Raw genomic sequence first — 11,851 nt, forward strand, 5'->3', positions numbered from 1 at the left:
TTTGTGCCTGCTTCAACCACCCAACCTCTTCCTTCTCATCCTCTCCATCCTCCGTATGCGAGGGTGCAGATTGAGGCTAATGTTGTTGCCGCCGGTTTATGCAAATCTCGGCAAACATTAAAGGAAGCTCACCACCGGCAATCGAATGGGGATTACGGGGTACGGATTATCATGTTTCAATGAGATAATTATCCGATTATATCGCGTAGAGATAGAAGTAAGGTGCCGGTGTCTGGTAAATTAAATCGCTAGAAAGCGCGGCGTGAAAGGTTTAAAGCATCGCGATCGCAGGCTAGAGTTTCATTACTTGAAGTGAGTAAGAATACTGGGTCCTCCCTCATCCCTCCCTCCCTGCTGGTTCGGGGGCAGAGGCAGCGTGCCGTGATAGCGCTGAAGCCAGGAATTTTTCTCACTGTTTGATCATCATCATCGTCGTCGTCGTCGTCATCGTCACCATCATCACCATCATCCTCATGTCCACAGCAGGACGAATTCAGAAATAACTAAGGGAGAAATACAGTAATGCAGTGATACAGAAATAATAAGACATTAATACATTAGGGTATCCAATCGTTTTATGGCGAGGTAAGTCTCCCTGTAAGCCAGGGAAACTAGCCGGAATGGTTGCACCTCTCTGGTGTAGCTTACCTGGTATGTGGTGACGTCATACCTTACTGGACAAGGCATTTTAGACATGGGAACTGTTTAGCCCCCTCTTTGTTCCTAGAGCATTACAAGCTTTATCACTTTTTGTGCACTCCGTAAATTTCTACGTACGGTCTTCATATAAATTTTCTAGGCCATGGCAAAAATTCTGGGTCACAAATAATTCAGAGAAGCAAGAGCTTAGCGCTCTGGTACAACGAAATTTACATTAGTGAGGCAGCTGCACCTTACCAGTACTCACCTACGGGGCAGAAACTTGAGGGCTCACTGAAGGTGTACAACTTATATTGAGGACGACTCAGCGAGCAGTGGAACGGACAATGATAGGTGCAACGTTAAGGGACAAGAAGAGAGCGGGGCGGGTCAGGGAAAAAACACGTGTTAAGGACATATTCGTTGGAATTAAGAAGAAATGGGTGTGGGCAGGGCATGTAATGCGAAGGCAAGATAACCGTTGGTCATTAAGTGCAACAGAGGGGATCTCTAGAGAAGGTCAGCGTGGCAGGGGGCGGCAGAAAGTCAGATGGGCAGATGAGATCAAGAAGTCTGCAAGGATAAATTAGCGGAGTTAGCACAGGACAGGAATAATTGGAGATATATGGGAGACGCCCTTGCCCTGCAGTGGGCGCAGATAGGATGGTGGTGGTGGTGGTGATGATGATGATGATGACGATGATGATGACTGAGAACGGCGCCGTCCCCATCTCTTTTATATAAACCATTTCGGTATCACTTGAGTGACAAGCCAATGTGGAATTCAAATTGTTGACACCTTGTAAACTTTTTTACGTTTGGCACTGACTACACGTGTTTAAGTGGGAACGCCTATTGACATCGGCATTGTCGTCATTATCACGGGTAACTTCTAATAGGAAGAGTGGTGCGGTGAGTAAGATCATGGTCCCACCACCCACCAGAAACATTGGTTTGCCATTTGACTTCTCAGCTTAATCACAAGTAACAAGAACAAATTACCCAGCGGTACACCTCTCTACGAGACAAACTGACGTGCGAGAAGGCTAGTGTAGCGCAAGGAACCATCCCGTATTTCTAACCCTCATCCCACCGCTCAACCTGCTTCGTCGTGTTACCCGCCGCGGTGGCTCAGTGGCTAAGGCGTTGCGCTGCTGAGCACGAGGTCGCGGGTTCGATTCCCGGCCCCAACGGCCGCTTTTCTGATGGAGGAGAAAAGCAAAAACGCCCGTGTGTACGAGATTTCGGCGCACGTTAAAGATCCCCAGGTGGTCAAAATTACTCCGGAGCCCTCCACTACGGCGCGCCTAATCGCCTGCGTTGTGTCGGCGCGTTAAACCCAACAATCACCATCAGCTTCTTCGTGTTAAGTGAAAAGCGGACCGACGGCGTGCCACGATGAGCCAATGACTTCACCCACACCCAGCAACGCATGCCTTGTTATACGCATGAATTCTTTCCACAGGATTTCTCGCATACAAAACTGCAAAGGACGAGGAACCGTTAACCGTGCGGCCAAGTCAGTGCAGAATAGGCTTATTGGTTGCATCTGAGGCGATTTTGCCGTTAATAAAATGAGCACTAAAAGCTCCACACTTTGGCCCCCATACTTGGGAATACACCACGGCAGACAGAAAGAGAAACGGAGTGCGATACAAGATTCCCTACCCTATGTAAATAGACTTGACGTTCTCGACTTCGCCCCGCAAAACGCTAAGCCGGACCAGCTGAGAGCGCTACGAAGAAAAGAACACACTTTACACAGAAGGAGGCGGTTTCTCGGCCAGGCCCCGCGTCCTGGTTACGTGTGCCCAAAAGAAGTGCAAGAGCCGCCAATAAAGCACTGATGCTTTCTCTTTCATCTATACTTTCATCTCAAAGCGCCGGTAGCGGGAAGTGAGCGACGTAGAAACCCGCAAGCCCAAACGAGCACCACCTGATCGAAACTCTGAGCGAACCCGTCACAAAGACGTCGTCCTGCGCAGCGTTTCGTTCGCTGCGTGGCCGACAGATTTGCAGTCCTAAAGGAAGTCCTCGTCATCGGCGTCGAATGGGGGGCTATTTCTTCGGCAAGGACGATTTTCTGGATATGCCCCCCGACGATCCCGCCGCATGGGGCCTGAGCAGGTGGTTGATGGAAGGGTTCACCGAGAGTTCCTCGCTGGAGAAGTTGAACAGCTGCGGCAAGGGACCGCCATCCGGCAACGCTGCCCCAGGAGAGCGCAGGTCGTCGAAGAAGGAGTGGGCCATGCCGTCGAAGCACGTGATCCGCTTCGTGGGGACGTAGTCCAGGAGTCTTGCCAGAAGGTCAATGGCCTTCGGCGTCCCTTTGCCATCAAGGACCTTGTCCCACGGAACTGCTTTCCGCTTGGGGAACCGGCACTCAGTCCAGTTAGGGTTCATCAGGAGCACCTGCTCTTCGGTCGGCGTGCCGAGTACACGCATGATCTCGGAGAACTGGTCCAGGTTGCTGTCGCCAGGGAAGACTGGCCTCGCGATGAAGAACTCGGCGAGTACGCACCCAGCGGACCAGACGTCTACCATGGTCGTGTACTCGGTGGCTCCGAGGATGAGCTCGGGAGCCCGGTAGTAGCGTGAGCAGATGTAGGCCACGTTGGGCTCGTCCTTGATGAGGATCTTCGCCGAGCCAAAGTCACACACCTTGACGACGCACTTGTCGGGGTCGCACAGAAGATTTTGAGGCTTGATGTCCCGGTGACAAATGCCAAGGGCATGGATGTACGCCAGACCACGAAGAACCTGCGCTCCGGAAGCAGCACATTATACAGGGTCAGAAAATCATTCCTGTATCGTCGTCTGCCGCTCCACTGCCGCCTCTGTGGAAGTTAAACTATGACAGCGTAGTTTGTTGGTAGTACTACTTATAACAGGCGGAACACAAGTACCTATATACAAGCTTACTCTGAATCACAGATGACTCGTGCGACAGCCGACGTCTCCAATTGGTTGACGTACTTTTTTCCTCCAGTGAAAAAAAAAAAAAACGTTTTATACGAGCGTCTTTTAATATTAAACAATGCAGAACAGGCAACGACGTCTTGAGCAGGCTTTGTCAAAATTTTCTAGGCCACGCCAGAGGCTCTCAGCCGCAAGGAATTCAATGAAAAAGCTTGACTTTTGACTGTAACCATACTACTTTATGACAGCAGGAAAAACAGGTGTTGGCTTTTACTTTGAATTTCTTGGCGTATCCACTTTTGGCATGGCCTAGAAAATTCTGACACAGACTGCACGTTGTACATGAATAACTCGTGTGCGGAAGTATTCATCGCGAACGTTCCATATGATGTCTATGTTAGGGTTCGGGCGTTAGGGTGCAGGGAAAGTGTAGTGTTAGGGGACTAGGATTGGTTAGTGTTGATGCATTTTTTTTTTCCTACGCGAAAAAGAGAAATAACAGCACGGTTTCACTGGGCATCGTTACATATACCTCCTCGATTTGTTGTATCCAGGATTTCCTTAACTTTGCTCTTTGCGGATAGAAGCCCAGTCGAAAATGACAAGAACATTTCTGTAGCTTGTCGTATATTCGCGTGTCGCACTGTCGTCTTGTCGTATTCTTGTCGTGACGCGATTCTGGTGTTCTGTTGTGATTCGTATTCCTATCCTTATTTTGATGTTCCGTTGTGCCGTCTACCTGTCTTGTCGTAATCCTGATTTTCCATCAGTAGTTGCACATGGTTTGAATGTTATAGTCTGTTGTGAAGAGTAGTGTAAATGGCAGTTTTGTTGTGACCACAGGAACGTTTGTCTCTAAGAAAAATTGACTGTCGTTACGACAGAAGTGCGTGCCGTAACAACAGATGGCTTTGTAGTAACAACAGGACCTCTGTTGTCGCAACAAAGTGTAACCAGTGACACCAGTGTAACCCCCCTTACCCTATGTAATACCCTCCCCAGAGGGCCTTTAGGGTTTTTTTGAAATAAAAAGAAAGTTTTTTGTCGTACGACAGAAATCACCAGGCCGGTTTTTGCAGTATTCCTGTTGTCATTTTAGACTGGGACTAGTACCCTGGGTTCTGCAGACTACTAACATATTTCGCCTATGTTGGCGTCGGATCCAGATCCACTCTAGCCGCAGCTGGTCATGGCATCCCGGAGTATACGGACGCCACTCACTATTAATGACCGACAACATTCCCACTCTCTGGGTGTCTATTCTTCCTCCTTTTCCGAACTAATCGTACATGTTTCAGCTTCATTAAACTGCACACATTCACGTGCACCTAAGCACTTATATTGATGTTTGTTAATGAGAAAGCATGGATGCCCAGTTGAACGCCCGAGATGCCTTGCTTCCGTTTCACAATCCGCCGTAACATTTTCGAATGTATTCGATCTGTCTCCTACGCGTTGCGCTGCTTCTCGTCTCTGCTACCGTGTTGTGGGGGAATTGACGGCGATGGTGAATTTCCCTGCTGCTGCTTCCACTCCCTTCATACGGTGCACTGGCATGGACGGCGACCTCTCGCTTCTGCCTAGTTTCAATAAGTTTGCGCTATGGAAGGAGTCGTCCTGTGGAACGCCTCGTGCTATGGAACCTTCTCGCCACGCACTCTATGCCTGCCACCATTTCTGTTCGCGGAACTCTCCCAGCTCGGGTATCGCTTTCTGGGGAAACCTGTGTGGAATGCGTGCAGAGGCTGCAGATAAGCCTCTAACAATTAAAGGGACCCTGCAACACTTTTGATGAGCGCTTTCACTCCTTCCTTCGCGTCTGGAACCACTGGGAATGGTATAGTTATCGCCAGCCCTGAGCCGCACTGCGGGATTTGCTCGTCGCAACAGATACGCCTGCCATTTCTGCCTTGTTTTCGTGGCTTCTTTTTTCTAAAGTTGCTATCGAAAAGCGTTCATGGCTGAAACTTAATGAAAACCGGCCAACAGCCCCTACGTGGCCTAAGTGACGTAATTCGAGCTGTCGAAGAGCCTCACGACCGGAAAAGAGAGAAAAATCTTTGGAGTGAGTTTCCAAGTTTTCTGATGGGCATAGAGCAGTAATTTTTGGCTGAGATACCCCCTAATCTAAGAACTGAGTGCGTTGGGTGACTACGTTCGGAGAGAATTTAATATTGCAAAAAAAGTTGAAAAAAGTGTTGCAAGGTCCCTTTAATACAAACTACTAACACATTTCGCCTGAGTTGGCGTCGGAGACTCCCTTTTAACACGAAAGTGTTTTATTCAGGGATTCACGAAGATTTCGCTTACGTCATATCCGTCACGGAAGTGACGCCAGTACAACGAAGTAAGCGGTCTGTAAACGGTGGACCCCCGCATACACGGTGTTCTTGCGGGGAAGCGACCTTTAGGCTTATAGAGTACGCTATAGTTAGGGTTTTCCGCTTCCGGGTTTTATATCTTATCACGAAATTTTTTATGGAGGGATACCCCAAGATTTCACTGACGTCATATCCGTCACGGAAATGACGCCAGTACACCTTTGCCGGAGCGACCCGCCAGCAGAATGCCGCTTGCCAAGCACACCCACAAGACAGCCGCCGACCCGCAAATCATGCTCTGCTGCAGATTTCGGTGAAAATTTCCCTTTCGTGTTTTACCGATTCTTATGACAGAGGAATCACCCACAGGTTTTTTAGAGGAGTGCGTGTTTTAGGAAAAAAAACCTCAGCGCATGCCCGAAGAAGGTGCACGTACCTGGTACATGTAGAGCTTGATGAAGAACAGGGGGAAGGTGTGCTTGTTCCGGCTGTAGTGCATGATGACGCGGTGCACCGTCTCCGGGATGTACTCCATGATCAGGTTCAAGTACACGGTGTCCTTGTTCTTGTCCAGCGTGCAGAAGAAGTAGCAGAGGCGCGTGACGTTGCAGTGGGACAGCGAGCGAATGATCTGCAGCTCACGGTTCTTGAACTTGCGGTCCTGCCGCACCCACTTGACTGCGAACACCTCGCCCGTATCGACGACCTTGATCTGCTGGACGACGCCGAAGGTGCCCTTCCCGATCACCTTGGTGCTGATGTACGACATCTCGATCAACTCGTCGTCCGGTCCGTCGGCGCGCACCACCTGGACCGTCTTGACCTGTGCGCCAGTGCGCCGTATACATCGAGGCTTAGTATCGAGGCATGGCGGATATAGGCGTGAAGGACTAGGATTGGGGGAAACAAAAGAAACTTGTGCTTTGTTTCTGATTGTTTGATTGATTGATTGATTGATTCATTCATTCATTCATTCATTCATTCATTCATTCATTCATTCATTCATTCATTCATTCACTGTAGGTTTAACACGCCTACGCAACGCAGGCGATGAAGGGCGCCGTAGTGGAGGGCTCCGGATCAATTTTGACCACCTGGGGATCTTTAGCGTGCGCCAAAATCTCGTACACACAGGCGCTTTCGCTTTTCGCCTCCATCAAAAAAGCGGCCGCCGCGGCCGGGAATCGAAACCGCATCCTCGTGCTCAGCCTCGCAACGCCTCAGCCACTGAGCCACACGCCGGGTGTGCATTGTTTTTAAGTCCCACGTTAGAAAATACGGAGGCTTCCTGAAAAAATCCCGGGCCATCTCCACTGACGTGAAACCTGGGGAGGGGCGAAGCATGCAGTGTATAAGTGTATTCTTGGCGCCTTGGCGTTTTTACCAACGGAAATGAAACCGCTGTGGGGTATAGAGGTATACAGCTTGGCTGTAAAAGTCCCGTGTCTTTGAAGCACGAAGCGTTCTAGCGCGAGGCGTTGGAAAGCGAGTGTTCCGGTGTGTTCATTTAGTACGCGTTACGTTCTAGTGCGAGGCGTTGGAAAACGATTGTACCGGTGTCTTAGTACCGTGACTACATTACACTCGACGACATGAGATGACGACGACATGAGACGCCGACAGCCCAAGCCCGCAAAGGGTTTCGCCCCTAAAAGGTTTCATGAGTGAGGCTTTAGAAAACGGGCTTCACGAATTTCCCGCGTAACCGGCAGAGGTAGAAAAATAGTGGGGCTCTCCGATTTACAGTTTTGAACTCAACGCGGACTCCCCGAGAAGCAATCAGGCATTCTATGGCGTAGCGGATCCTCGGACAATCCGCGGACTATCCGAGGTGAGTCCAGGACTGTAAATTTAATGCCCCGTGCGCTTTCACACTAGAGAGGCCATCGTGCCATTACCCGAACATCTGCGTACTCGTGCTTAGAAAAGATGCCAAAACTATTGAGTCAAAGCCAATGCCGATGGCTCGTAGTCTTAATTTTATGGAATTTTGCAACTAACGTGCGAGAGTTTATTGAAGGGGGACCCTTTAATACCATTCCTCACTCGTGCACCAGATGAACTGAAATATCATTCCAGGGAGGAAGCCTTAAAAAACGACAGAGCAGTATGCAAGAACTATTCTCCCTGTTTCGCATCTTATTGAAAATAACAAAATTAATTCATTTTAGGCCTGTAAAGGTGTCGCGAATGTTTTGGAGCTTTCCTTTGGTATTTTATAGAAGTTGAAAAGCATTAATCACTATGACTGCTATTTCCGGAGTCGGGAAGCGAGTTCGCGGCGTACCCGGGAATCGGATAGGTTCATTATCAGGAACAACGCGCAGGAGATGGCTTAACACGACTTCATAAGTACGCTCTAAGGACTGCTTCCGTCTCTCCTCGGGCGAGTGTTGTTCACGCGAAAAGTTTATCTGACACAATAGACGGAATGATCCAGGAGAAAATTCGCGAACATAATTCTAGTCCACAAGATAAAAGTAGAAGTAGAGACATACTCTGCAAGAATTGCGCTACCACATGTATGGCCTCACCGAGTACAGAGAATGTGTGGCTGCAAACCATCGCCTTGGAGCCACAACCAGTAACATTTCGTGCAATGCGTATATGTGGTGTATCATTCGGCGTAGTGTGTAACGTGTGATTTTAGCGGCGGCGAGAACCATGGGGCAAGAAAATACGTTGGAAGACGCCTATACGCCACGTAATTAACAACCTCAGTTTTCTTGGAAACGGACAACTTAAGAAGGTAGACGCTTAGTGACCTTGCTATAGGGATCGACTGAACCAGCCACTTTATCCATTAGCTACAGTCTGCGCGTCCCAGACCTGTGGTCAGTGTGTGCCTTGGAACTAGCGCACCATGAGCATTGTGCCTCGACTGCGCCCGTTCGCCATGCTTGGCGTGTTCGCACTCGTGACGGAATTTGGTCGTGCCCCAGGACCACCGACGTTACGTTATATTTCAAAGGCTTCGTTCAGCCCAAGCCAACGCTGGCTTGGTGCCTTCGAGGCCACACGTGAAGCCCTGTCCAGCCTCACCTTCTTATTGATGGATTGATTTATTGCAGGGTTTAACGCGCCAACGCTGCACAGGCAATGAGGCGCGCCGTAGTGGAGGGCTCCGGAGTAATTTTGACCATCTGGGGATCTTTTACTTGTTCCGAAATCTCGTACACACGGGCGTTTTTGCTTTTCGCCTCCATCAGAAAAGCGGCCGCCACGGCCAGGAATCGAGCCCGCGACTTCGGGCTCAGCAGCGCAACGCCTTAGCCACTCAGCCACCGCGACGGGTCGGGCTCACCTTCTGTCCGTCGCGCTTTGTGATGACAATGTCGGTGATCGGCAGGTGGTAGTACCCGCCGCCGGCGGGGGCATTTCCGGTGGTGGAGAAAGCCGTGAGCTTCCTCGCCATACCCGCGAATGAATCCGTGGTGGCGGGCAGAGGCGGCGGCACCCAGCAGCGAACGATGCCCGGACCAAGTGCTGGCCGGGCCTAGGACCTCATGGGAGCCGCGCTCGGGCCTCGGCCGCCCAGCGCTCAGGGTTCACTCAGCATACATCGGGAGGCCGCCTTCTCCGGCCGGAGAGGAGCACAGCGGGAAGCTTTGAGGAGTCCTTGTTTTTCTTTTCTTCGACCACTATCTTCCGCGATGCAGCAAGCGGCCGGCCGCCGGTGCGCGAGGGCTAGGCGCGAGGCCGCCGCCTCCCGGCTCTGGCTCTGGCTTTGGCTACAGCTGTGTCTCCAGCAGCTCTTTTCCAACTCTCATCGGATGTCGCCTGTGCTCATGGGGTAAGGGCCACCATCTAAGAGGAACAGGCTTTTCGGGAACCTTTCGCAATTTTGGGATAAATAAAGCTGTTGATCATCTTCGTCTTCATCAGTGGATGGACCTCATGTAGGAGTTAACCAGACGAAGAGGAGCTGGTGGCTTCGACTTTGACTGAAACCGCTGTCTTAGGGAAAGGGGCGTTTCTGGGATATCCCACTCGCTGCCCTCATTTTCTTAGTTTCGGAGCAAATGAAGTTAATCATCATCATCACGATCCATGGATGGACATCGCGGAAAAGGGAACGGGACGAAGAAGAGCGAACGGCTTCGGCTTTGACTTCGACCGGTTTGTGAAGACACCTTGTGGATGAGTTAACGGTGAACGGAAGGTCTAGATAACAGGGCCCCGGAGAAGATGCGAACGAGGCAAGCGAGGGATCCTCTGGGGAGCGGTCAATCCCCCACTGTCATCGATAGCACGAGTTCTGCTGATGTGACGAGAACAGAGGAGGGATCTAGACAGTGCGAGCACACCGTTCTCTTATTGCCTCCGAAAGTGAAGATCTCGCCCGGCTGCAATGCCGAACGAGATCTTCACGTTCGGCATTCGGACTCGGATCGTCACTATGCGTTACTCTTGGCTATAGTGGAATAAAAGTGACTCATTGGTGGTATAATTCATTGAAAAGAGGTTATCGGTTTTGATTGATTGACATGTTTATTTGATTGATTGTCCGGTCGAGCCTTGGCCAATCCCCCGTGAGTGGCTACGCGTCACGCTACGGTGTAGCCACGCTGAGGGCATACGGGACATAGGCGCTCTCTCGGTCTACGTGCACGAACTGTGTCGCTGTTTATTAGTAGTTCGGATCTTTGCCTTCGTCCGTGTCAGTGAAAAAATACTCTTCGTTAGAATGTCTGGAATGAAAATGATTCATTGATGGAATATTTGACTGAAAGAAATTGTCTGTTAATGTTTATCGATCGACATTATTCACGTGATTCGCTGTTTTGTCAATTTCCCGTCTCTAGGTATTCGATACTCTAGCTTGGATTAAAGGTGACTCATTGGTGGCATAACTTATTGAAAAAGGGTTATCGGTTTTGATTGACTGACATTGTTTATTTGATTGACTGTTCTTTCCAGCCTCGGCCAGTCCCCCGTAAGTGCTGCGAGTCACGCTACGCTGCCGCCACGCTGAGGCATACCCAACTGATCTGCGCAACAAAGTGACGCATTAGACCACTTCGCATCACGAATGCAGTTTCCGCGGATCTTGAAGCCGATTCTGTGACTTTATTAAAACGGGCTCAAGAACTGAAACCCTTCCCGTTCCACCGAGGTATAACGGGTAAATTAAAAAATTTAAAATGGATGTATGGATTTAAAATAAAAAAACGTAAAAAGGTAATTAAACAAGATAATTAAACAGAAAATGACTTACTGAAGAACAATGGTAAGTGACAGAAAGTTCAGAAATGAAACATCCACCCTTTTTTGTACGTTTTATTATTGACTTGATTTATACCAAAGAGAGTAAAAAAGGCAGCGCGTTAAGAACGTTGTCAAAGACCGGCGACATAAATGCGAACATTAAAATAAAAGATGCCGGCTCGAGCTGCTCCAAACCCAACACATACAAAAGGTCCCAACAGATGATTGAACTGAACTGAACCAACCTTTATTACCTTATTATGGATGGGGTAAGAAAGGAGGAGGAGCTTGTGAGGGATGGTAGAGGGAAACGGAAAGGAAGGGGCACGTATTACGTGGCAGCTCGGGGAGGGTATGGACTACCGTCCCTCGACGACATTCGCAGCGAAGCAGGGCAATTTTTTCAGCCATATTTACGAACATCTGTTTCAAGCAGCGCCATTTTCTACACGACAACACTCGTCCCTCACGTTCTTACTTCTCGTGCTTTTAATCCACTTCGCTTCCATAACGCTTCGGTTGGCTGGTAGGCTGTTATCGAGTTGCGTTCCGGCCCAAAACCCCTAATTGACTTACTCCTGAAGGAACCTGCCTCCTGCTTGCGCAAGGTTGCTCCTGCCGCGCTTGCGTCCTTCAGAGAAGAGAAAGAGCGCCTCGCAGCGCGGGCTCTTTAAAAGACCATTAGGAGTTTGCGGTGAGCGCGGGGAGGAGGGGTCGAGGCAGCGTTTGACGGAGAAGCCGCGGATAAGGGTTGCTGGCAAACA

The 11,851-nt window shown here is 49.8% G+C and overlaps 2 protein-coding genes across 2 annotated transcripts in view; one reads left to right on the top strand and one right to left on the bottom strand.

The window, feature by feature from the left end:
- The window catches only part of LOC144138435 (uncharacterized), a 131,011-nt gene extending 119,641 nt beyond the window's left edge, over window positions 1-11,370 (top strand). The window contains exon 2 of the mRNA XM_077670711.1: window positions 10,800-11,370. The gene's annotated coding sequence lies outside the window, so the exon portion shown is untranslated. The remainder of the gene's footprint in view (window positions 1-10,799) is intronic.
- Window positions 2,143-9,294, bottom strand: LOC144138434 (glycogen synthase kinase-3 beta-like). The gene is made up of 3 exons (XM_077670710.1): window positions 9,184-9,294; window positions 6,316-6,702; window positions 2,143-3,399 (listed from the first exon to the last, which is right to left on the bottom strand). The coding sequence occupies exons 1-3, from the start codon at window positions 9,292-9,294 to the stop codon at window positions 2,698-2,700; spliced, it is 1,200 nt and encodes a 399-aa protein (XP_077526836.1). The 3' UTR covers window positions 2,143-2,697.
- Window positions 11,371-11,851: the final 481 nt, after the last annotated feature.

This window comes from Haemaphysalis longicornis, unplaced genomic scaffold, assembly GCF_048455015.1.
Source record: "Haemaphysalis longicornis isolate Haplotype H1 unplaced genomic scaffold, Haemaphysalis longicornis Haplotype H1 scaffold_5, whole genome shotgun sequence".
Lineage (NCBI taxonomy): Eukaryota > Metazoa > Arthropoda > Arachnida > Ixodida > Ixodidae > Haemaphysalis > Haemaphysalis longicornis.

Excerpts from the sequence above, each read along its gene's own strand:
- LOC144138434 (XM_077670710.1), bottom strand. The coding sequence starts at position 9,294 with ATGGCGAGGAAGCTCACGGCTTTCTCCACCACCGGAAATGCCCCCGCC. Across the intron at positions 6,703-9,183 it reads CAAAGCGCGACGGACAGAAG|GTCAAGACGGTCCAGGTGGT; the intron begins GTGAGCCCGACC and ends ACTGGCGCACAG. Across the intron at positions 3,400-6,315 it reads TCAAGCTCTACATGTACCAG|GTTCTTCGTGGTCTGGCGTA; the intron begins GTACGTGCACCT and ends TCCGGAGCGCAG.